Consider the following 24,217-nt stretch of genomic DNA (forward strand, 5'->3'; position numbering starts at 1 on the left):
GTCGGGCTCTGCTCTGCTCGCCTGTGTTGCTGCTCCTGCTCCTCGACTCCACCCGAACCAAACCAAGCCAAGAGCCACACCCCCTCCTCTCCCGCGGCAGTCGTCCGCTAGGACATCTGATACCCGACCACCCGCGGGCACTTTGCCGAGCGCTCCCTCTCGCGAGTGCTTTCTTGGGCTACTGCTTGATACTTACTACCTACCCCACAACCATGCTCCGCAGCGATCGTTGCGGACCATCGCCACGACGCCGCCTCGCGCTCGGGTACCTCTCTGACGCAGGTCACTCACGCTCACGTCTCAGCTGACCATGCCTCGTAGCCGTATCAGCCACATTATTGCGGCGCTGGTCCGAGTGTGCGGCTGCTGGCTCCGTCCGATCGCGCAAAGGCGAGGCGCTTGCCGCTGCCGTCGCGTCTGGAGTCCCCACCGATTACACAAACGCGCTTGCTTTGCCACTCCATTCCACACCACTTCCCCACTTCCTCGACGCCGCGATACCGTCTCGAGTCACCACCCGGCCGAGTTGGTGGCGTGCGACAACGCCGTCGTGAGGTCGAGAAACAGGTAACGCGCCGTGTGGGCATGGCCAGTGCCGGCCGGCTCGGCTCGGCGCTCGGCTGGCTTCATGGCGATCGAGTTGAGTCGGCACGGCGCTGGTCATCGATATCCAGCGCCATCGGGCCCCCGGACGCCTGATTGCGTCTCGTCAGGTCTCGCTGCCACTTGCCGGCGGGTTTGCGGCTGGCCTCGAGTCGTACCGATCGATACCTCGTACCACTCGTCGAGCACCTAGAGGTCTGGGGTTGCTCTCAGCTGGTGGCCTCAGTCACTCAGAGCTTCTGCCACCGAGCTCCGTACCCCCCGCCCCTCGTCCCAGCCCCCGCGCCCCACCGCACCCGCCACGCTCTACCACTGCATGCCAAGAACTCTTACAACGCTATGCCTCACCTACACTCCCCCGTCTACGCGTGCTCCCGCTTCTTCTCGTCCTTGCCGCCGGGCTTGGTCGTGCGCTTGGCGCGCGGCACCCGCGGCGGCCGGCTCCAGAACTTGAAGCTGCCCGCCCTTGAGACAGTCGCGATGGTCTTGGGGCCCATGTGCACCGACGTCATGAGGTTGCCCTCCACCACGCGCGCGAGCACAGGCTGCAGCATCGCAACCTCGGACTTGGGAGGCGACTTGTGGTAGAATGCTCCATCGGGCTCGACGGGGATGATGGTGCCCGACCGCGTGAGAGAGGCGGTCGAACCAGCGCCCTGTACCCGGAAGTGCGACGAGTTGGAGTGGTGGTGTCGTGGCTTACGCAACGCGGCGGCAGAGAAGTCCCACTGATGCATCGTCAGCGGTGATCAGGGCATAATCGGCAACTAAGGTGATCAACCCTCTCGCTTTACTCACTAGTAACAACTTGCCGTCCTCGCCGACACTGCCAAAGCGGTACCCACGTCCTTCGCTTCTCCTCGTCGGGTCAAACGCAATACACGTGACGAAGCCAGTGTGGCCCTGGCAGCGTGCAACCAGACGCGATTCACGCGCCGAGTAGACCGTCACCAGGTCATCCTGTCCACCAACGGCAACAAAGCGGCTGTCTGGGGACCAAGCGACACAGTTGAGGCTGCCAAAGTAGGGCTCGAACACATCGGTAACGCGCTCCTCCTCATTGTCGATCAGGCGGAGCAATCCGTCCTTGGTCGTGACCGCCAACCACCGTCCATCAGGCGAGTACGCCATGGCCGTCAACTCCGTCTCGCAACCAAGCCGGTAGACAGCCATGGGGTTCTTGCCGGCCCAAGGGTGCCGGTCCTCGCCCTTCTTGTCGGCCGGGAGATTCCAATCAGCGTTCTTCCATATCAGAAGCTTGTCGAGGAACTGCTCGCGCTCGTGGTGCGAGTCGCCGTTGGCGACAGCGCCGGATCCCTGGCTACCCGGAGTCCTCGCGCGCGCCGCAGCCGCAGTCTGGGAGTCGAAGAAGTTGGTCCACGGCCTCGGTAGCGCGCTGATGTGGGCCCAAGCTGCGTCGTTTGGCTCCTCAGCGAACAGGCAAAACTGAGCGACCGAATTGTCCGCAAAAGACGCAATGAAACGATCGCCTCCACGAGGGTCAAAGTGTACGCCCGTGACGGCACTCTTGATCAGCTTGCCCTGCGAGTGGTCAGAAGCGCGTCCTTCTTATCTTGGCAGACACCGGGCGCGTGTCTTGCCCCATTCGTCAAACTCACCGCAACGTTGAAGCGCTCGGTGCGGTCGTTGATAAAATCGAGATGCACGAGGTCGCCGGTTTCGAGGCCGACGACAATGTCCTGACGCTCAGGGCCGACGGTGAGCTGCGAGATGGCGTGGGCCGTAGGGGGGACCTGGAAGACGACGGAGGCGAGGTTTTCCTAGCTCGAGTCAGCGCGATGTCGCCCGTCTTGCACCACCACCACTACCCACCGTAACACCACCCTCCTCTGCCCAGCAGAACAGTCTGCCCATGTTCCAGAACGCCCATCTGACCCTCTCGCCTCCATTCTTGCCCTTCTCGTCCATGATGGAGCTCAGCTGGAGGTTGGGCGAGACGCGCGTGATGATACCACCGCGGGCGTTGGACAGAGACTTGTCCTTGTCCTGCTTCTTGTTGTTGGAGCCGCTCTTGCCAAAGCCGCCCTTGCCCTTGGCGTTGTTGGCAGCATTCGGGGCGTTGGGGTTGGGCGCGTTGGGGGTGACGATGGAGTCGTGCATGGCCGCTGGCGTGTGCCCGTCGTCGCTCGACATCTCCGTGTCCGAGTCAGAGTACTCGTCCTCGTTGTCATACAGCTGGGGCGGGGCCTCGCTGCTCTGAGCCTGCGGCGTCTCGGCCGCCTTCTTACCCAGGCCAAGTCGGACGAGGGCGCCGAAGCCGCCGTCCTTGCCGGCCACGCGCGCGGGGTACCACACGTCGGCGAAGTTGACTCGTGTAGGGTGTCCAGGTTGCCACTGGCCGTTGACAAGGGTCGCGCCCGAGCTGACCGCGAAGATGTTGGGCGAGGACAGTGTCGGCATGGGCACGAATCCGGGGGACGTCATGCCGAAACCGCCGGCGCCGATGATGCCGCCGCTCGCGACGGGCAGGCCGGGGCGGCCGATATCCATTGGCAACGGGCCGGGCAGCTCGACATCGGGGAACGTCCCCTTGGCGAGGGTGTAAGTGCCCTCTGGCGCGGTGAGGACGTCTGGGAGGTCGGGAGGCGGCACGACAGGGACAGTGGGGAGGACTGGCCGCGGTGGAGGCAGCCGCGGGAGGTAGCTTGTCGGTGGGGGGATGTAGAGCTCCATCGCGAGTGGGTGCTGCTGCAGGCGATGAAGGCGGGGTTGTTAATGATGTATGTGGTGGATGATGCTATAGAGAGAATGTGGGTTGTTCAGCCTGTGTGCGATGCGATGCAGGATGCAGAGTAGGATGCCTGACTGACCCAGGATTGTGGTGGTGCATGCGGTCCAACCCTTCGCTTCCTGTCGTGCCCCATTTTGCGGGGCACAAGGCGAATGGAGGGCTGCTGCCCCGCCCTGGATGTTGCCCGGTACACTTCGGGCCGTCCACTCCGGCGACGACGCCGACATGACGGAGGCAGTCGTCGGCCAGGCAGCAGCAGCACATTGATGGACACGCTGTAAGCAACACCTTTTGCAGCACACAGACTATACTACCCATCAAACAGCATGAGGCGGCAGGCAAACACGAGGCAGCACATACTAGGGCACGTTGCTGCCATCACTTGCAGCCTGCTCACCTCACGAGGCCAAGGACGCCTGGGCCATCTACGGGCCGCATCTGACCATCTCACGGCGACCGACCTCTGCTCGACCCCGCCACTGCTCGTGTTGCTACCGCTGACACCTCCATATCCCACGGATATCCCAAACTGAAGCGCGCAGTGTAACGCTTACAAAGGAGGGATCAGATCTGTGACTGCTGGGCCCGTGCGCAGACGATTGTTGACACTCAACCCCCGGCCCCTCCACTGACCCGCATTGTCCCCCGCCGCCAACACTCCTTTCTCCACTCTTCCTTCCTCGACCCTTCTCTACTCATATCCAACCCGACGATCTCTATCACCTAACCAACTCTCAATACAAGTGATACTCTTAACCCACTTCCCCTAGCTCGGCATGCTCCCCGCGCGAACAGGCCACGAGTCCAGTGCGTCAGGTGAATGTCCCGTCACTCAACCTGCGCGACGCGACTGACTTTACAGATCCCGCCAGCCCATTCAAGGCCTCGTGAGTAGACCCGTAGCTACGAGTTGTGGGAATGTAGCTAGGTATAACTCACAGTCCCAGTCGACCAGGATACGGCCCAGTAAGCTCGCCCCCGTGCCATGACACCACTCACTCTAGGTCATCAACCATACCCAGGCCACGCAGCTCGATCTACCCCTCAGGATCCATCCCCTCTTGAACTCTCAGAGCTGGGGTGAGTCCTCCTCATCCGGAGGTCATCTCTCATGGAACGTTCTCGAGGTGGGCAGGTCCCGGACGGTTCGAACCTGACAACCAGCACCCTACCTTTGCCTCGTTGTTACGGGATGACAGTGAGAACCGGACTTTAAAGCCATTACTGACGAGGGAAGACACAGAACTGGACTGTGAGGGCCACACCTCGCTTGAGGACTGACACAGAGGGAGCAAGGAGCGGCAACAGCCCGCCACAACACCCATAGTCGAGGAGCTCCAGCTGGGGCATGTCGAGTCTGGTGGGTCACCTCCTCTTGTGTGTCTGACCCGCCCAGGCTGGTCTATCCGTGTCCGAAATCGCAAGGTGAGCACCAACCAAGACGTGCACTGAACCCCAGGGAGTCACCTGGTATGTCACCTTGCTTCTAGGATCTGTCTGACGGGCAGCGAGGATGTCCTGTATGCAATGTGAGCTGCGCGACTTGGGTCTTTTGCCAGCTGACAAGCAAGCTACGACTTCTTCGCCTCGCCACGTACGTTCCTTCCACAGCCCTCAGCTCCGTGCTCATGCTTACAGTCTATGTGGACGAGATGTCCGAGATGTGTGAGTGGCTCGATTACGCGTGAGCTGAACTCTTCAGACCCCAGGGCAGTGCGGATGTGCGTCTGTCCTCGCCACCACATTGTCGTTGTAAGCTGACCCCCACCTCGATTCGTCCCAAACAGAAGTAAGCTGCCCCCAAGTGGTCTTCAGCTGACATTCAGTGGAACAGCAATAGTGAGGATGTCATCACAGCATCACTGACCCAAGCTTCGAGAAGCGCCGCATGGGGTATTTTGAGTGGGTGGAGCTGGGGGGGCCTCCCACAGACACAGCTCACCCCACCAGCCTCGAAGAAGGATACCGCAAATCCGACTCGCTCCTCGGCGCCACCTACTTTGACGGGTACGTGTGCATGTCGATCTAGCTGACGCCAGTTTACACAACGACGCTGAGAGCCTGGAAAGACTTAGGAGGAGTGAGTGTGGCGGGTGTGGCGGGCGGAATGGGACAGAGCTGACGACTTCAGAGTACAAGTCAGTCTGGTACCTTCCCGACACTGCTGTACCAGGCTCACAAACCCAGCTTTAGCGCGTCCAACTTGCTACTGCTCCGGCTCGGTAACTGCTAGGCGAGATACAGGGGACCGAGAGACACATCAAGGTCTGGCGACCCGAGGTGAGGCGGGCGGAGTACGGTCAGTTTGGTCGCTCGTATGCGCTGAGGCATGACCCAACTGACACTTCAGCCACAACGCCTTCTGCACTCTGCACGAGCGCAACTTCCACCACCACCGGCACCACCATAACTAGGCAATCTTCTGCATGATTAGACCCGAGTAGAGAAAAGGCGGAAAGGAAAGATGGGAAGTCGAGGGGTATCAAACTGTCCTTTTGGTCCTCGAGGGTGTTTACTGCTCGTTGCAGCCGCTGTCACCGCCGTTACCGCCGTTACCACCCTGGCCACCGTTGCCACCATTGCCGCCACCGTTGCCGTTACCACCGTTGCCACCCTGGCCACCGTTGCCGCCGTTGCCACCGCCGTTGCCGTTGCCGCCGTTGCCACCATTGCCACCGTTGCCGCCGTTACCGCCCTGGCCACCGTTGCCACCGTTGCCGCCATTGCCTCCCTGGCCACCGTTACCGCCGTTGCCGCCGTTGCCGCCGTTGCCACCGTTGCCACCGTTACCGCCCTGGCCACCGCCAGGGGAGTTGGTGCAGCCGGGGTGCTCGCGGTAGAGGTAGAAGGTGTCGAGGACGGTCGAGTTGGCAGCGGCGATGAAGTCGTGCTTGACGTGGGTGCAGTTCTCAAAGGTGAGGTGCGACCAGCCGTACACGCCGCCAATACCAGCAGCAATGGTGTTGGGGAGGGGGTTGTCGATGGTGTCGAGACCGTCGTAGTGGCCGCCGACACCGTTGGTGATGTAGACGGGGGCACGGGGGTTGTTGAAGCCCTGCTGCTCGACGGTGTCTGGGTGTTGTTAGGGGTGTCTGGTGCCACGCCTGTTGCACCACTCACTGTTCCAGATGGGCCACGAGCGCGAGTAGATGTGGTCGTGGCCGGTGAAGACGAGGTCGACGTTGTACTGGTAGAAGATGGGCTCAAAGGCCTTCTGGCAGGGCGCGCAGATGGCGTCCTTGATTCCGACGTACCACGGGCGGTGGCCGACGGCGACGACCCAGGGGGTCTTCTTGCGGTCGACCTTCTCGAGGTCGGCCTTGAGCCAGGCAATCTGCTCTCCGGGGGCACCGCGGGGGCCAGACATCTGCTTGCCAGTGCCGCCAGTCTCGTCGGGGCCGTAGATGCCGACGCCGAGGTCGGTCTCAAAGTCGAGGACGACGTAGTGGGTCATGCCGACGTCGTACGAGTACCAGAAGTTCTTGGTGTTGCCGGGCTTGCCGGGCATGTTCCAGTGCTCGGCGTACGCGGTGAAGTTGACCTGGCCGGGCATGCAGATCGACTGGGTGTAGGTGATGTTGTTGACCTTGTCGGTGACACCGCCGTTGTCGCAGTTGGACTCGTGGTTGCCGACGGCGACCATGTACGCCTTGGTGGCGGTGAGGGCGGTGATCTCGTCGTAGAAGGCCTCGTTGAGCGACTCGTAGCCGTCGACAATGGCGCTGGCCTGGGCGTTGGCGAGGATCTTGGCAGGGCCGAAGAAGCCCTGGACCGACTCCTTGAGGAAGTAGTCGGCGTAGCTGGCGTCAGTGGTGTTTCAATGAGGGTGGCACTCACGCAAGGTCACCGGCGTGGATGATGTGGTCGAAGGCGTCGAGGTTCTGGGCGAGCGACTGGATGGCGTTGCTTCCTGTTAGCACATTCCGCCACAAAACACTCACGTCTCAGTCGACTTCAGGGTACCGCCAGCACCCTTGCCAGTGACGTTGGTGAGACCGTCGGGGCCCATGAGACCCATGTCGCCGACGATGGCGACGGACTGCGGCGTCAGCAAACGAAAGTGTGTCATGCACGCACGTAGGGCGAGATGTCACCGGCAGGGCGGGGGGTGGTGAAGGTGTAAGTGGGGCTTGGGTGGGGGTTAGCAAAACGAGTGTGGCACTGCTTGGCTCTCTTGGCTCACAGGGTTTGGCACTATTCATATCAGCACATGTCAACGCCCAAGCACAAAGTGACTCACCGCAAAGCAGTTGGTGTGCGCCACGCGGTAGTGGTACTCGGTCCTGGGCTTGAGGCCGGTGATGGTGGCATGGTGGCTCCAGGTGCGGCTGGTCTGGAACGTGGTCTGGACGGACGTGGCGACCTGGTCGAGGTTGAGCGGGTCGGTGCCGTAGTGGACGATGGCCTCGGCGTCGGGGAGCTGCTGGTACGTGTTCCACGATACCGAGATGGAGGTCGAGTCGATGTAGGCAACACGCTGCTGGAGCGGCTCGAGCTTGTTGGTGGGGATGGTTCCCGGCTCATGGGCGATGGGCCAGTTGTCCGACGCGAGGGGCTATAAACTGTTAGTGCAAACCCCGGCGGGACGATCACCCACCGCGGCCGAAGTGACGACGGCTAGGGCCGCAAACGCGGCGATAGCGAGCTTGAACGACATGTTAACGAGCGTGGGGGTTGGGGATCAATGATGGGAGCTAGGTTCCATTCATAAGTACTCGCGAGGGGCCAGCAGGCACGACACTTCCAGAAAACCAACACGGCTAGGAAGCGGCCAAAGACAGCACACACGTTCCACTCAGTGTCTTGGGTTTGGGTTGGGTTCATCAAACTCGGTAGGCAGCAAGGAGGCGTACGGCCTCCGTCCGTTCGTTCCGGGTGACCCGAGCGAGTGAGCGAGCCCGCGGCGCGCTGCTGCGGCGCCCAAAGCCTGGGGCCTCGACAGGCTCGACAGGAAAAGCTTACATACCTCGGCTTGATGTCCCCTCGCGGAAAGAGGACGCGCCGGACGCGATTCCGGTGGCGTCGTGGACGCGCGCTGTCGGCAGCAGCGAGACGGTTGGTCGGGCCGCGGGCTTATGCAGTGCGCCTGCAGGCCGGCTTGCTTGCTTGCGCTTGCCTCTACGGGTCACCCGGGGAATGTTAGGATTAGACTTTTGTTGCGCGCGTAATGCGCGCACGGTGATTAGTGCTAGTTATCTTGGGCGGTACACGTGCGTGGAGATTGTGTCTTGGATGGGCGCCAGTCGTACCAGTCCGCAGCTAGGAATAGACGCGCAAACGCCCTTAGACGCTAGGGCGGGGTGCGTGTGCGTTGGCTTGTGCTCGTCGTGCGCGTCGGCTGTGCAGGATCTATGCCAGGACAAGAGGACAGGAATCGACGAGGCCAAGACTTGTTGTTGACAGCCGTCAAGGTGGGGGAAGCCGATGATGGCGCCGCAGTCACGGGCGCAGTCCATCACCGAGCGCCGAGCGTGCCGAAGTGGACTGCCCTCGGTCCACGTGGCTAATACCGTGTCATTCTTGTCAAAAGTTGATAAGTCGTCGGCCCAATTCAGGAGGTGTGCCACTTAACCCTGAGTTTGATTTAATCGGAGTGTGCGCTGTGTGCTGTGATCGTCGTCGTTTCGGGCGGTTTATATCAAACGGCCAAGGACGGCTAAGGCTCACGGCGCGCGGCACAGCAGCAGACGCAAACCAGCCTCAACGGGACGCGTACCCCCCCTCACTTATGTGCAGAGTCGCATTATGTACTCGCTGCAGTACCTCGCCCAAAGCTCGCTTACAGCTTCTCTCCGACCCAGCTTTGCTTCTTGGTCCCCCTCATTGGCACACTGCAGCAGCAGCAGCCGCGGCACTGGCGCACTGGCCGACGCCGCAGCGACCAGTGCCGTCATTGCCGCAGTGCTGAGCCTGTCGTCCACACCCGTTCTTACCTACGTCATTGGGTCATGAAACGGCCCTTTATGTATGGCTGCGTTTAGGCTCCCTCTGGCGGCACCCGAGGGATCTCTGCTCCTGCCTGCATTTTCGGCATACCGCTTTGCATCGGAAGGGAGCGAGGAGGGGGGAACGACCAAGGCGGATCGCGAGGAACGGCACACCACGCAAAGATGCTACATTCTTGAGGTACAGCATGCAATCTGCGCAACAAAGGGCAAAAAGACTTAGCGCGACCGGCCGAGTGTGGGTGTAGTGCTCTCGGTACCATCCTTGCTTTGCTCGTGCGCCCCAAGCCGACCCCCCACTACAGTGCACACCGCCCACAGCCGCCGCGACCCGTGCGCGCTTGCGTGCGTGCTACTACGGTTTGCTTCTGACCGCTGCTGTACCGCTGCTGTTGTCCCCCGTAGTCAACTCAACTCAGCCACCCACTCACCACAACACAGCGCCATTCCTTCCTTGACTCCCTTATATTTTCACATCAACAATCTCTTCATCTCACTCTCACTCACTCTCCCTGTCCACACTCCACCACCACCACACCACTCACCACCACAATGCGCGTCGCCTACCTCGCCCCCATTGCCCTCCTCGCCCTCGCCAAGGCCCAGGACGCCCCGGAGCTCGACGAGCGTGACCTCGACGAGCGCCAGCGTGAGTAAACAATGTCTTGGCACCGCCTTCACTCTGCTCACGACGCGTCAGTCGGCTCCATCTTCTCCGCCGCCACCTCGGGCATCGCTGCCGGTGCTGGTGCCGTCACCTCGGTCGTCGGCGCCGGTGTTGACGGTGCCACCTCGGTCGCCGTTGCCGGCTGGAACGGCGCCACCTCTGTCGGCGGCGTCGCCGCTACCGCCATCACCTCGGCCGGTGGCGCCGCTGCTACCGCCATCACCTCGGTCGGTGGCGCCGCTGTTAACGGCATCACCTCGGGTGGTGCTGCCGGTGCCAGCGCCGTTGCAAGCGCGTGAGTACTCGGTCTTTTCGACCTGCATCGCCTCGCCACGCGACGCGTCGGCGCATAGCGCGTAATCTGCGTCGTCCGCTGTCGCATCCGCGCAGTCACACGACGCAGCAGCTGCGTATCGTGTGTGCCCCACTCAGGTGGCAGTTGCTGCGGTCGTGCGACTACAGCTATACAGCTGTCAAACGGTCGCTGTCGATCACTCGCGCCACACCTCGCCCCGGCTTCCCTCGCACGAGCACAACTGACCCCCACAGTGTCAAGCCCAACGCTGCCAGCCCCCGCGCCTCGGTCGCCAGCGCTACCGTCATTGGCCTTGTCGGCCTTGTCGTCGGTGTCGCCGCCGTTGTCGTCTAAATGCCCCTCGTGGCGCCCAAATAGCACTGTAGCCTACTATACCCAGCCCCTACCTGCCCCACGCACGAGTTTGGCCACGTCTATACACGTCGGCTGGGTTTGTAGCGCAGACATTCATGTTGTTTCGATGCAGATGGTCGCAGCCTTGCAGGACCGCCCACAGGCTTCGCCACCGTGGGAGAGTGGCTGTTGTGATACCAGGAACAGCCGGCCTGAGATTCCAACGTCACCGCCTTGGGTCGACGCAACGCGCGGCGACAACCACGGGCTCACAACCGACAACGGACAACGCAGCTACTCACCCCCCAACTACATACACGAACAGAGCAAGCACGACGACAGCGACTCACACTGGAACACCAGTAGCCCCTCTTCGGATCGCACACGGTCGTGTGCTTGCTTGTCCGCCCATACAAGTTGGCATTCTCCATCTCACCCCCCAACCCCCCAACCCAAACCTAGGGCCAGTGCTCGTTGCGATCGCGTGACGACGTCAGCACCATGTTCAAGCTGATCAAGGACCTCACACGACCGCCCGAGCCGCTCAACCCCACGTCGTCGTCGGCGTCGGCATCGGCCACGGCCTCGGGCAGCTCGGCACCCCCGCCCCCATGGGCGCCGAGGTCCCGTGCGGCGTCGAGCGCGAGCGCTTCGGGCCTGCCAGCCAACCTCGCGAGCCCGGGCTCTTCGGCAACTGCGCACGCGCGTGAGGGTAGCATGTCGAGTGCGCTGGACGATGACCATGAAGACGAGAGCACCGAGGACGACAACGACGACGAGGACGAGGACGATCCCGACGCCATCCGCGTCATCGGCCTGCTCTATGCCCTCATGGGCGTGACAGATACGATGGGCTACGTCGAGGTGGGTTTGTGGAGCGCAGCAGAGAGCTGACGACTCCAGACACTATCCGAGCTCCTGTCGGTTCCCAGCACCCCGGCGTCTCGCCGTGCGTTCCGCCGCAACGCCGGCTTCGTGCGGCTCCGCCACGCGCTCGCGTTCGGCCTCACCTGGCGCCCGCAGAAGGAAGGCGAGGACGAGCAGGCGTACCAGGTCGACGAGGTGCAGCGGTCCGAGGGGCAGCGACTCGCGCTCGAGACGCTGTCGTGGGCCACGGGCGACCGCGAGAACCAGGCATTCTTCGAGGTGGGTAGCGAGACTTTGTTGAGGCTGACCCGGCAGGAGCATGGTGGATACTCGGCGCTGCTGAGGACGCTGTGGCAGCTCTCGCCGCCGGTAGACGCACAAGCCGACGGCACGAGCGCAAGGCACACGCCGGATGTGCGTATCCTCGGGCTGCTGCTCGCGCACATCCTCAACAACAACTACTCGCTGCTGTCGATCTTTGGTTCGCCCGAGTCGATCGACAGTGTTTTGAAATCTGAGGATGCGCTCACGAGCAAGCTCGGCGAGGTGACCATCTCCAAGCCCGCTGCGCTTCCTTTGCTCTGGTCCTACCTCTGGGGTTTGAGCGACGCCGAGCCCGTCTCCCCGAAAGGCAAGGAGCGCGAGACGGGCGAGGAGGACGTTCTCTTCGCTGGCGGGTTCGAGCCCACCTCGGGACTCAAGCCAAAGCTCGTCCTCCTCGTCATCCAAATCTTCCGCCTCGCAGCCGTGTCGGCCGCCGGCCTCTTCCAGCTCAAGAACTACCTTCCCTCGTTGGCCGATTTCCTCTTGACCCGCCTCTATGGTTGGGCGCCGGAGCGCAAGTTTGCCGTCACCTTTCCTGCGCGGGAGGAGTGGTACCAGAACGCCAGCGCAGAGGACGCTCCGCCCAAGCCGACATGGACGCCGGCCGAGGAGCCTCTGCGTGCGGCGTACCTCGCGCTGCTGAAGCGGCTGCTCGAAGCCGGCACATCGCCCGAGCAGACGTGGCGCCTGTTCCAGCTGGTTCGCAAGGTCCCGCCAAGGCCAAAGCCGCTCACCCCGATCCAGGAGGGCAACGAGGACAGTGGCGCTGGCACTCCAAACGCCGCCCAGTCACCGCCGCCCTCTGCGTCGTCCGCCAAGTCGCTCCGTGGCAAGGCAAATCTCAAGCTCGTGGTTCCGCCCAGCCCGCAGGGCGAGGAGACCCTCGACCTGGAAGTACTCGAGGTCATCCACAAGGCAATGCACGCGCGCACACCCGACGTCTTTGTCTTCAGAGGAGGGCAGGGCATCGCCGATGGAGGCATCGAGACGTCGGACATTGGGAGGAATTGGCCTTCGTCGACCAAGGGCTTTATCTTCACGGTGAGCTGAAGCGCGGGGTTCCCAGCTGACACCATAGTCTTGGATCTATATCACGAAGCTGAACGACGCCGTCACCATCCTCCATCTCAGCCAGAAGGGCGAGCAACACCCGCTGTTCCGAATCAGGATCCTCGAGAACTCGCAAGTGGGCCTCACGTCCACGGCCTATGTCGACGAGACAACCGAAGTACCCGAAGAAGTCGTCTGCCAGGCGCCCGAGGCCCTCGTCCCTCACCACGAGTGGGTCCACTTTGCGGTCGGGTGCCGCAAGGGACGGTCAGCGAACGGCGGTGGTGGCGAGGCGAGAATATTTGTCAACGGCAAGCGTGTCGGCGCCGTGCGCATCCCGTACCCCATGCCGAGTGCCAAGTCTCGGCCCCACGCCGCCCACAAGCACGGGCCAAACTATGAGAGACACGCGCACCATCGACATGCCGCGCAGGGTCAAGGTGTTCGCGTCAGCATCGGCCGGCCGTGGCTGAACAAGGACAACAACAACTTGAGCGAGTCCTTCCTCATGGGCGGCGGCGGATTGGGCAAGGAGGACAACCAGTGGATGTTGGGCAGGGCACTGCTTCTGGAAGACGTGTTAACAGAGGACCTCGTGCTGCTGATGCATCACCTGGTAGGTTCGAGCATCTGACGGGTCTAACCTACGCAGGGCCCACGTTATTATGGCAACTACCAGGAGGCTCTGGGCAAGTTCCTCACATGTAGGTGGTTTGTGAGACCAAGCCTGACACAACAGACAAGGGTGCCACCTCCGTCAACCTCTACCTCCATGGCTTGGCGCAGGCAGCTTCGCAGCAGAAGACTATCCCTCTTCTCCCTAGCAACTCGGCCCTCGTCCGGGCTATTCGTTCAGGGCCCTCAATAGCGGAGGAGAACATCATGCTCTCGTTGTGCTCGAAGGACGCCCTCACCGGAGAAGACGGAGCTCCGGGCTCGTTCGTCCTGAACGGCGCAGTGACCCACGCCTTCTTCGCCCGTGACGTGCGGTACGGCCGCGCCAAAATGGTCGACCACGTCTTCCCCTTTGCGACGACAAGCATGGACGAGGCGGTGTCGACCGTCGGCGGAGGAGTAGTCGTGCTCAAGCTCATTGACCTTGCCGAAGACTCGGAGCAACTCGCCACGACGCTCACCATCCTCCAAGACATGGTCCGCGACAGCTGGAGCGCGAGCGAGGAGATGGAGAGGATTCGTAAGTCTGGAGTGTGGGCGTCGCTAACAGCAGACGGCTTTGAGCTGCTCGCTGCGATCCTCAGGCCAAAGATGGCCACGATTGTTGATCTGCCAGTGGCCAGAATCCTGCTGGGTATTCTGGGAGTGAACCCGGACAAGCCTCAGTGAGTACAAGGCCCGGGTGATCACTCACACCTCAGAGCCGCAGTGGTCCACAACTCGGCGGCTTACCGGGCCATTGGCCTCGACTTTGAGCTCTGGGCCACGGCCAAGGACGACGTTGTCTCGCTCTACTTTGAGAACTTCTCTGCGCTGTTATCAGTGTCCAAGTACAAGAGGTACAACCTGCTCAGGACCTTCCAGAAGAGCAACATGGTACGCAAGTTGCTGTACGCCATTCGCCTGGGGCTTTACAATACGACCACCCTCCCCTTGGCTGTCGACACGCTGAAGCTCGCCCTCACTTCGCGGTGGAGTGCCGAGGAGGGAATCAAGCCAGTTTTCTCCTACCTTGTGTCGGCTCTGTGTCAGAGTAGGTTGCTATGTCGGTGCCAACCTAACCACACAGATGTTGCCCCAGCCTATCTCATCCCCACTGCCGAGCCCACAGCTGCGCAGCTGCCCGCCGCGCTCATTCTTCAAATGATGGCCGAGCTGCTGACGGCGCCGAAACGCCTGACCAAGCTCAACAAGGCGGTATCTCTCCATCGCCTCATTGTCGTCCTCCTCCAGTCCAACCCGGCGCCATTTGTTGCCATTCCCTGTCTCGACATTCTCAAGCTCTGCCTCTCGACACCTGGACTCGAGTCGTTCCAGCGCTCATTTGAGACTGAGGGCGGCTTTGCCTTACTCGCAAGAACGCTTGCGCCGATATGGCAGGATCACATCCAGGAGACGGTGTTTGCCATCGTGTTGGGTAAGGATGGAATGCAAGGCTCGGCATTGGCTTGCCCACCGGCCATTGCATCCCTCACTACCGCACTCGAGACGCTCCTGCAGACTGCCAATGAGGCAGCGGATGGCGCGCGCTCCTCGACGCTGGGCAAGTCCGTGGGCTCTGTGCGCTCGCTGGCTGCTACTCCTCTGGCAGCAGCTAACGAAGGCACAGGTAAGCTAGTTACTCCTGTGCACCGTTAGCTGACACCTGCAGACTACCTCGACGTTGAAGACGACAACCGGCTTGAGAAGCTACTGTACAACCTCGCGGCAGTGTACAGAACCTCCAAGCCATTCCGCAAGGCGTTGTCAATGCGTCGCATCGAGGCCATGCTGCCGAGTTTCGTCGACTTTGCAGCCATGTCGGCGTCATCGTCGCGGTCGCAGAGAGCTGAGAATCAGCGCGTCGCCGCTGCTTGCTGGCTGTCCGAGCTGATCTCTTTGTCCAAGGCTCCACCTAATGTCATGACACAGGTGGGTTGTAAAGGCCACCTGCAGCTAACCCAGCAGATGAAGCTCTTGGTCGAACAGCTCAAGTCGACCTCCGGAGAGGACCTTCCCCCGATCTCGAGCTCATCTCGCACTCCTGTTCCCACACCACCCATCAGCCGCACCCCTTCGTACCGCGCATCGGCGTCGAGCCGACTCGCCTCCTCACCAGGAGCAGCGCCGGCTTCACCTATTCGACAGAGGCCGTCTGCTGACGCTCGTCCTGGTGTTGTGCGCCGCGCGTCTGCAGCGGATAAGAAGATGCCTCAGCTGAGAAGGGTGCTCACTGGCGAGTCGATTCTGCAAGAGGAGCAGGACAAGAATACGGCTTGGAGGATGATCATCTTGTCGACTGTGGGTGTAATGGCGAGACGATTGCTGACCCAGCCAGGACTCTCAGCGCTTTGCTACCATGACACTGGATCGGTGAGTGCTGCATCGTGGACCTGGTTTAGCACAATTGACACTACCAGAAAAGAACATTGGCACCGACTGTCACAGGTCGAGTGGCCGCAGCTCGTGGCAACCCTGCGCTCCGAGAACGGCGTCTGGGCAGACGAAGAGGACAATGTCCAGTGGCGCCTTGATGGCAGCGAGGGCCCATTGCGAATGAGGAGCCGCCTGGAGCGCATTAGCCCGCTCTCGCACCATTCCCGCAGCCGTGCCCGAACCAAGCTTCGTGATGCGATTCCCGCCCCAGACGAATTATCGTCAGCTGTGTCGAGGGTCAACGCGGCGCCGTGGGAGGACCCCTTTGCTCTCGCGCTCGGGGAAGCTGCTCCGATTGCGGAGCATGCTGAAGAGGGTGAGTTGTCTTCGGCCGGGATGAACAACTCCTGACACAGTACAGAGAACGCAGGAACGCCAACGAAGGCGACAACCCCAGCACCGGAAGCCGATGGCAGCGACGACGAGGGCTCGTTTGTCGACATTGACGACGAGTCGCCCGACAAGATGCGCCTCGTTGCCAAGGCGCTCGAGGCTGGCGACGTCGTCGAGGAGGCGCACAACATTGTGCGAATCGTTGGCGTCGACGCACTCCCAGGCCTGCTTATCCTCGGCAAACGCAACCTCTACCTCATCGATGGGCTGGTACAGACAGCCGACTGCCAGATCGTCGAGGCGGACCAGGCCCCGCGCGACGTGCTGAGTATCCCCTCGGGGACACTTGCCGACCTCGACCCGACCGACCAGCGCAGCCACCGCTGGCCGTACTCGGACGTCGTGGAGACGAACAAGCGCGCATTCCTGTTCCGAGATGTCGCCCTGGAGCTCTACTTCTCCGACAAGCAAAACTTCCTCGTTGTGTTCAAGGACAAGCGCCAACGCCAGGCTGTCGTCTCTCGCCTCTCGTCCAAGGTCGAGAAGGGTGACGTTTTGAGCCGTTCCATTCTCGGCTCGCTCGTCCTCGACACGGTTGCTCGAGCGATCGACAACAGGGGCTACGAGCTTGAGAACCTGACGCGCCGCTGGCAGAGCCGCGAGATCTCAAACTTTGCCTACCTCCAAATGCTCAACCAGTATGCCAACCGCACACCAAACGACGTGACACAGTACCCCGTCTTTCCGTGGGTGCTGGCCGACTACACGAGCCAGAGCCTTGACTTTTCAAAAGCCTCGACGTTCCGTGATCTCTCGCTGCCGATGGGTGCGCTCACGCCCGCGCGTCGCGATGCGGCAGTCGAGAGGTATCAGGCAACTGAGGGTGTGGGGGAGACTCCATTGTAAGTTGAGACTCCACGGCAGTACTGACCTACGCAGCCATTACGGAACGCACTACTCCTCGTCCATGATTGTGTGCGGTTACATGATCCGCGAATCCCCCTTCACGGATATCTTCCTCGCGCTCCAAGGCGGCACCTTTGATCTTGCGGACCGCTTATTCTCCAGTATCCCCAAGGCTTGGGACTCGGCGTCTAGTGCCAACCGCGGAGATGTGCGCGAACTCATCCCTGAGTTCTTCTACGCCGCTGCATTCCTCATCAACATGGTGAGCTTCCAACATGCTGGCGAAGCTGACTTTCAGAACCACCATGACTTTGGGAAGAAGCAAGTCTCTGGGGACACGGTCGACGATGTGGCGCTGCCACCGTGGGCCTTGAACGACCCTCTCCTCTTTGTGCACTGGAATCGCGAGGCTCTCGAGTCGGACTTTGTCTCTCGCCACCTTCCAGAGTGGATCGACCTGACGTTTGGGTGCAAGCAGCGCGACCCGTCATCCTTCAACTGCTTCCACCCTCTGTCCTACCGCGGTGCCGTAAACCTGGACAAGATCACCGACGAGGCCGAGAAGGCTGCGTCGACTGCCATTATTCACAACTTTGGCCAAACGCCAGTCCAGATCTTCAAGTACCCTCACCCGCAAAAGTTCCTCGGGGGGCGTACCACACTACCTGTCGGCACGAGGTTTGGCATCTCAGAGCACTGGCAGCTGCTACTTCGCAGTATTCTGCCGATCATTGAAAGCCCACGGAAGATCCATTACATTCTCGACCCCTCCGTCCCCGATGGCAAACCTGGTGTCCAGCCTGAGCATCGCCTGGCGGTACCTGGTAACTCGTTGCTGTCATTGCAGTACGGCTTTATCGACCAGTCATTGCGCATCTACTACATGGAGCACAGTCCAAAGGTAGGGTGACTCCAGTAGCTCTTGCTCACCCTCCCAGCTTTTGCATATTGTCGAGGGCATCGAAGTCACGCACGCGAGGTTCGTATCACCAACGCTGCTCATCACGGTATCACCTCTTGGCGTCCTCACAGCTTGGCGCCTGGCGATCAAGGGCTCTGGCCACCGCAGAGGAGACATCTCGCTGCAGCGCGAGGCCACTCTGCGCGGCAACGAGGGGTCTGTGACCTGCGTCGCAAAGAGCACGGCGTGGAGTCTGCTCGTTACTGGCGCAAATGTGAGTTGAGAGAACCCTAGCCTCCAACTAACGCCGCAGGATGGATCCGCCATGGTGTGGGACACCAACCGCCTGCGGTACACGCGTACACTCAAGACGCCACGTCGCGAGCCCATCAAGTTTGCAGCAGTCAGCGGAGCCAATGGCCACATTGCCCTCGCATCAGACCGGTACCTGTACATCTTCTCGCTGAATGGGCACCCAATCGCCTCGACCAGCATCGATGGTGGACGTTTCGCACTCAACGCTGAAGGAGCCGACGACTCCTCCGAAGACAAGTTCACCGGCGGCATCGCCTTCCTCAAGAAGGAGTTCCTCAAGGGCGGCGAGCTGTTCGTCGTCGGTGTCGGCACCCAGCTTGACCTGTACCGCCTGGCGCCTGGCGTGCGCCGCTTCGAGGACCAGGAGGTTGAGCCTTGGCGCCTGGTGAAGCAGGGCACGCTCTTCCGCTCGGATGAGCACGACGCCGGGGATGTCACAGCCGTCAGGTTTATCGGGTAGGTGCCAGTTGTCTTCCTCTTGACCTACTAACACAACCAGTGACACGCTCTACGCCGCGTTCGAGGCGCCTGCGGGACACAAGTACCCCTTGTACCAATGGTCTCTGCCCGACTGCAACGCACGCAATGTACCCGAGTCGGTGGCGAGCTTCTGCATGGCCGAAGGGTGCACGCGGCACTTTGGCCTTCTTGAGCCACGGCGCCACTGCGGAGGTTGTGGCGGCGCATTCTGCGGGTAGGTGCTCCTCGCTTGCCTCTCCACCTGCTAACACCCTCAGCTCGCACGCAGTCCACGTCGAAGGCTTCAATGCGCGGTACTGCGACACCTGCAAGACTGTGCTGTCGTACGCTTCGGCTCTGGGCCTCCTCCAGTCGCGGCTGGCCTCTCATGCCGGCTCACGCCAGACTTCGCGCCAGACATCTCGCCGCCCGTCCGTCTCTGGTAACGCGGCCGAGTCTGCATCTCCCAGCCGGTCTCAGACACAGTCGCCAGCGACGCCGACCCGCACGGCTGGGCGGCCGCGCAGTGACTCGCGAGTATGGGCGCTCCTGTCTGGACAGTCGTCTGGCGGAGGGGAGAACAGCAGTAGTTAGGTGGTTGTAGATATGCAGCATTGGGTACACTATTCTGCTTCATAACTCTCTCGACCTAGGTATCAACACTTGTACACAGGAGCTGGGGGCCATGCAAGATCATGCAAAGGAAACAGGGAGGCGGAGACGTGAGAGGAAGGGACTGGGTGACTGGCCGGGCGCCGACGAAATGCTGTAAAGTCTTCTCTAGGCCAGGTAGTTGTACGTGTCCTTTGCGTCTCCACGCTCCAGGTACTCCTTGTCGATGAGGTAGTCGATCGCCTTCTTGATGTCTGATACCTTGGGCGTGAACTTGGTCGAAATCTGGGCCGTCACGTCCTGAATAAGGGCCTGATGCTTCATGGTCTGGGAGTGTGAGTTGGGCCGAGCGGAGCTTTGGGTAACTCACCTTGCGGGCCTTCATGAGACGGACAATGGTCGCCTGGTAGATGAACTTGCGGTCCTCGTCGACGGCAGCGAGGACCTCGGTCGTCTCGGCCTTCTGCTCGGCGCGGACGGGCTGGTTGAGCTGAACACGAATCTTCTTGGACTTGAAGCCTGAGAGTGTCAGTGGTGTAGGAGCCAGCTTACTCACCCATGTTGAGGTCGTACGCGTCACCGTCCTGGGTGAGAACCTTGGCCTTGACGAGCAGAGTCATCTGGGGCTTGAGGATGCCCTCTGAGATCTGGGTGCCGGTCTGGATCTCCTTGAATGTCAAGCTGTCGTTCTCGTTGAACAGGGTGAGAATGGCGGTCTGGTATGCGCTGGTCATGAAGATGTACTTCTGCGACAGGTAGGTCGTGCGAAGCTCATTCTTCGAGACGTGCCACAGCCAGGTGAGCTTGCGGCCAGAGTGCACATCGTTGTAGAACTTGGTAAAGCGTTCGTAGACAGGCTCCAACTGGCGAGGAACGGCGTAGTCGCTGTTGGAAGGCGCGAGGGGCCAGAAGTTGGTACCAAGGACCATGATCGAGAAGTCAACTAGGAGGGTTAGCAGCTGTCATCACAAAGCAGACTCACTGTCATCCGAGTGGCCGTCACGACGCTCCTTCTCCTTGAACCGCTCGGTAACGTCGCGACCAACACTGACGTCGCTGAACATGCGAGTGAGCTTGTTGGTGTAGTCGAAACCGGAAATGTCCTTGAGCTTGGAGATCATGGACGATTCACTGTCGTCGGATGCCGAGTTTGCGTTGACAAGACGCTGAGCAAGCTTCTTCTGGTAGAACTTCTGGAAAACGTCCTTGTCGTCGATGAACTTGAAGATGACCATGGCCTGGTTGAGCGCCGCCTCGAGCGAGTCGGGGTCTAGGTCACGGTTGCTCTTGCGAAGCAGCATGTCGCAGTAGTTGGCGAGGAGCTCGGGCGACTTGGACGACGTGGTGGCAGCAGCATTCTTGTTGACAAACTCGCGGCAGGCCTGAGGGGTCAGCTAAATCCGCAGGTCAAGACTCACTCGGTCAAGACTGCCGTTGAAGCCGAGCTCGGAGCGGAAGGGACCGTTGACAATGTCGCCAAACTTGGTGTGAACCGAGAGGAGGGCCTCAATGTACGCCTTCGGGTCAAGGACCTCCTGCTTGCCCTGCTCGTTGAGGGCTCCGGGAGCGGGGATGACACGCTCGACAGCAGCAAGACCCGCCTTCTTGACGTGGGCCTCAAACTTCTCACGGAGGGGCTTGAGAGCGTTCTCGACACGGACGAGAAGACCGTACATGCGGGCGAGGTCGGACTCGCGGTCCGAGTCGAGTAAGTTTTGGAACTCGTCCCACATGAGCTCCTGGTGGTCCTGGATGAGGACGCGCTCGCAGACCTCCTTAAGCTGGGAGGGTTAGATGTGCCGAGAACGCTTTACTCACCTCCTTGCGCGTGCTGTCGTGAAGGTACAGGTTTATCCTGTCGGCTTCCTCCGAGAGACGCTCCTCTGCCTTCTTCATGTAGTCGGGGACCGAGTTGTTGGCGACGAACGCGGCCGACTCGGCCGTGTAGTAGCGGTCGGTAGCCTGGAGGAAGTAGACCTGGAAGACGTCGTGGTACACCTCGAGGTTCTGTCTCTGGGCATCGGCGTCATCGATACCGAGAGCGACTGAAGGTTAGCGCACATCCGTCCAAGTAACCCACCATAGCTCTCAATGACCTTCTTCAGCAGGCTGTTGTCAATCGCCTCGCCGTTACGCTGGAGCTCGATCTGCTTGAGCACGGCCTGGGTGAGGCGCGAGGGCTCGTTGTCCTTGTTCTGGATGTACTTGAAGAAGTTTCTCTTCCAGGCAACAAGGGCAAGCTGGCGGGTCAGAGCCGTCTAAGTCCAAGAACCCACAGTGTAGATCGAGTACACGTCCTTTCTTCCCTCGTCCTTCTCGCGCTTGACCCAGTGCTTGTTCAGGTAGTTGAACAGCTTGTGGACGTATGACGCGCCGTTGGTGTAGCGGTCCCACTGGCGGGCATAGAACTTGAGGAGCTCAATGTCTGAGAGCTTCTCGCCGTCCTGGCGGGTCAATAACACCTCCGCTTCTTCAACCCACCTCACGCATCGCCTTGCAGTGGTCGGCAAGGAACGAGTTGAGCTTCTTGTACAGGTCGGCGCCCTGGAGGCTCGCTCCGCCCCGGGGCTGCGAGCTGAGGCTGCTGCCGCGGCTCGGGACGGTGCAGTAGTCGTAGATGGTGGTGTAGAGGAGCATGTAGTACTGGTACGTCATGCCGGTGGACATGCTGGGTGTGGTCAGTTGTGTCGTCTGCGGCCACGACGCTACCCACCGGGTCATGATGTGCTCGACACCAGTCTGGAGGAAGTTCCAGGCAGTCTGGGGAGGTCAGTTGCGTCAGCGCCGCGTACCAACCTGGAGGTCGGCATCCCTGTGTGGGTCAGCACGCGCACGACGGATGCAGCGAGCAAGCTGGGCCAAGCACGCTCGGCAGCGAGCCGCGCACACACTCACTTGGGCGGCTTGTCAGCCTTGGTAGGCTCACGCCACGCGCTGACGCTCATGTTGCCGGTTGTTGTGGAGGGCGTCGTGTCGCGTCGCGCTGCTGCAGGTGGTTGTGGGGGGTGTGAGGTGAGGAAGACGACGGATGGAGGGGGATGCCGGGCCCGCTTTATAAGTGACTCTGTTGAGCGGGTAGTGCGAGGGTGTGTGAATGAGAAAAGGTGTTGTTGTTGTCGAGGATAATGAGTGGGAGAGAAGTAGTCGCTGAGCGAGTTGAGTGTCCGCGCGACCACCGCCGCCGCTGCTTGCTACACCGCTGCCTGGCCGCCGCCCGTTAGACGTGACCGCACACCACCGTATCAGCGCGGAAGCAAATGACACGTCAAAAGTGGTGACGACACGGTCATCCTCTGACATGGCGGGGAGGGGGGAAAGCATGGCCGCCGTGACGAGGCAGTGGTGGTGGCATGCATACGAGAGAGGAGGAGGGCGACTGAGGGCAGCTGTGGCATAGTGCTGGTCGCCGCGACGTGTCTCGGAGGTTCGAACAGCGTGGCGCACAATGATCGCCCTCGCGCCGCGCCGGATCGCCCATGACATTGTATCCATGCGTCTGGGTATGTCTGGTATATAGTCTACTACAAGGCGACGTGCATGTGCGTTGCGTTGCGTCACAGCCCGAGCGCCCAACACGTACGCCAGGCTTGCTCGTCCTCGAGCTTGCCAAGTCCTCTTTGCCCGGTTCTTCCACCTCACCGCCTCGCCCTCACAACCTCATCCCGCCTCCAACCAAGACAGCCCGAACAAAGCTCACTTGATAAACCTGCTCCGTCAGCACATCCCCCACCCCCAACACCCACTTGTTCATAAACTTCTTGTGGAACTCGGACCGCAGGAGGTCGTTGACAAACTCGCCCTTCTTGGGCTTGTCGTCGATCCCCGCCGCCTGGTTCTTGAAGATGAGGTCGTCGTCCCAGCGGCGCTTGACGGTAAAGCTGCCCCCCGAGCTGCTCGGCGTGTCGCTTGGGCGCTGGCCTAGCGCCGCTTGGAGGTTGAGCAGCGGGTTGCCGGTCGCGATCTCCTCGTCGCGGTCGGCCGCGGCGGAGGCGTTGGCCTCGGCGTCCTGTGGGCGTCAGCGACGTCACTGAAAGCCAGCCCGGTTATGCCACTCACCAACCGCGCCTTCTCCTCTGCGCGCTCCTGCTTGATACGCGCCAGCTCGGCCATGAGCGCCGCCGTGTCGTCCTCGTCGTCGCTGGCGTCAGCTACGCATTCCGTTGCGGGATAGCTCACCTGTCATCGTCGCTGTCATCGTCGTCATCGTCCTCGTCGTCCTCATCATCGTCATCGTTGTCCACGGCCTTGCCCTTGCCCTTCTCCTTCGCTTTGTCCTCCTCTTCGTCGTCATCGTCGCTGTCGTCCGCGTCGAGCTCGGCAGCCTCCTCGAGGATCCGTCTCCGCTTGGCGCGCTCCTCGTCCTCGTCGGCACCGTTACCGTTCTCGATGGCCGCAGCGCCCGCGAGCGGTGGCAGTGGGGGAAGACCAGCGGCCTTGCGCTTTTTGTCCTGTGCTGCGCGCTCCGCGGCCGCGAGCTCGGCGCGCAGATCACGCCGCGCAACGTCGTTGGCTGTCACCTGGCCCGGTTGCCTAAACTTGAGCTTGGTGTGCGACGCCAGAGACAGCTTGGAGATCTGCTGTGAGCCCGCCTTTGTCTCCTTGCCCATCGTCGGGTTCCATGTTGGGCGGTGTGCTTGCGACATGACGGGCGGGGTGTGGATGAGGTGGGTGTGGATGGACAAAGACGAGTTGAAAGTTGGGCAACAACACCACAGTCCATGTTGGAGATTTGCTCCCGTCGCCA

At 61.2% G+C, this 24,217-nt stretch overlaps 6 protein-coding genes across 7 annotated transcripts; 3 read left to right on the forward strand and 3 right to left on the reverse strand.

The window, feature by feature from the left end:
* Nucleotides 1-904: 904 nt before the first annotated feature.
* Nucleotides 905-3,411, reverse strand: creC (putative catabolite repression protein creC). The gene is made up of 4 exons (XM_062773370.1): nt 2,437-3,411; nt 2,223-2,384; nt 1,402-2,145; nt 905-1,331 (listed from the first exon to the last, which is right to left on the reverse strand). Exons 1-4 carry the CDS (start codon nt 3,295-3,297, stop codon nt 966-968), a joined length of 2,133 nt encoding a protein of 710 aa, XP_062629354.1. The 5' UTR covers nt 3,298-3,411; the 3' UTR covers nt 905-965.
* A 720-nt stretch (nt 3,412-4,131) lies between these two features.
* On the forward strand, nt 4,132-5,588 carry LOC62_05G006857 (uncharacterized protein; the record flags this gene model as incomplete). The annotated part of the gene is made up of 16 exons (XM_062773371.1): nt 4,132-4,162; nt 4,218-4,242; nt 4,303-4,321; nt 4,360-4,435; nt 4,683-4,715; nt 4,752-4,780; nt 4,815-4,825; nt 4,864-4,884; nt 4,927-4,949; nt 4,994-5,020; nt 5,182-5,194; nt 5,228-5,257; nt 5,306-5,362; nt 5,395-5,435; nt 5,487-5,493; nt 5,543-5,588. The coding sequence occupies 16 exons, from the start codon at nt 4,132-4,134 to the stop codon at nt 5,586-5,588; spliced, it is 489 nt and encodes a 162-aa protein (XP_062629355.1).
* A 279-nt stretch (nt 5,589-5,867) lies between these two features.
* Nucleotides 5,868-8,075, reverse strand: aphA_1 (Acid phosphatase; the record flags this gene model as incomplete). Its single annotated transcript, XM_062773372.1, has 8 exons — nt 7,953-8,075; nt 7,596-7,910; nt 7,539-7,549; nt 7,433-7,484; nt 7,297-7,394; nt 7,193-7,261; nt 6,476-7,155; nt 5,868-6,427 (listed from the first exon to the last, which is right to left on the reverse strand). The coding sequence occupies exons 1-8, from the start codon at nt 8,010-8,012 to the stop codon at nt 5,868-5,870; spliced, it is 1,845 nt and encodes a 614-aa protein (XP_062629356.1). The 5' UTR covers nt 8,013-8,075.
* A 1,677-nt stretch (nt 8,076-9,752) lies between these two features.
* On the forward strand, nt 9,753-10,766 carry LOC62_05G006859 (uncharacterized protein). The gene is made up of 3 exons (XM_062773373.1): nt 9,753-9,949; nt 10,001-10,262; nt 10,517-10,766. Exons 1-3 carry the CDS (start codon nt 9,853-9,855, stop codon nt 10,614-10,616), a joined length of 459 nt encoding a protein of 152 aa, XP_062629357.1. The 5' UTR covers nt 9,753-9,852; the 3' UTR covers nt 10,617-10,766.
* Nucleotides 10,767-11,117: 351 nt separating this feature from the next.
* lvs1_1 (Beige 1) lies at nt 11,118-21,314 on the forward strand (the record flags this gene model as incomplete). Of its 2 annotated transcripts, XM_062773374.1 has the most annotated exons (24): nt 11,118-11,480; nt 11,520-11,762; nt 11,799-12,848; nt 12,886-13,473; nt 13,510-13,561; nt 13,597-14,052; nt 14,086-14,197; nt 14,234-14,565; nt 14,602-15,141; nt 15,184-15,443; nt 15,480-15,812; nt 15,850-15,884; nt 15,932-16,263; nt 16,309-17,182; nt 17,220-17,448; nt 17,485-18,087; nt 18,125-18,361; nt 18,401-18,858; nt 18,902-19,096; nt 19,140-19,800; nt 19,844-19,992; nt 20,030-20,416; nt 20,456-20,855; nt 20,892-21,314. In XM_062773374.1, the coding sequence occupies 20 exons, from the start codon at nt 11,118-11,120 to the stop codon at nt 19,453-19,455; spliced, it is 7,608 nt and encodes a 2,535-aa protein (XP_062629359.1). In that variant the 3' UTR covers nt 19,456-19,800; nt 19,844-19,992; nt 20,030-20,416; nt 20,456-20,855; nt 20,892-21,314. The 2 variants fall into 2 exon arrangements, with proteins under 2 accessions (XP_062629359.1, XP_062629358.1); XM_062773375.1 differs by having other exon boundaries at nt 17,220-18,087.
* Nucleotides 19,417-24,133, reverse strand: CUL1 (Cullin-1). The gene is made up of 14 exons (XM_062773376.1): nt 23,650-24,133; nt 23,530-23,611; nt 23,217-23,479; nt 22,270-22,285; nt 22,187-22,233; nt 21,955-22,141; nt 21,750-21,917; nt 21,554-21,713; nt 21,292-21,518; nt 20,892-21,254; nt 20,456-20,855; nt 20,030-20,416; nt 19,844-19,992; nt 19,417-19,800 (listed from the first exon to the last, which is right to left on the reverse strand). Exons 1-14 carry the CDS (start codon nt 24,114-24,116, stop codon nt 19,642-19,644), a joined length of 3,075 nt encoding a protein of 1,024 aa, XP_062629360.1. The 5' UTR covers nt 24,117-24,133; the 3' UTR covers nt 19,417-19,641.
* Between the last annotated feature and the right edge of the window lie 84 nt (nt 24,134-24,217).

This window comes from Vanrija pseudolonga, chromosome 5 (assembly GCF_020906515.1).
Source record: "Vanrija pseudolonga chromosome 5, complete sequence".
Classification (NCBI taxonomy): domain Eukaryota; kingdom Fungi; phylum Basidiomycota; class Tremellomycetes; order Trichosporonales; family Trichosporonaceae; genus Vanrija; species Vanrija pseudolonga.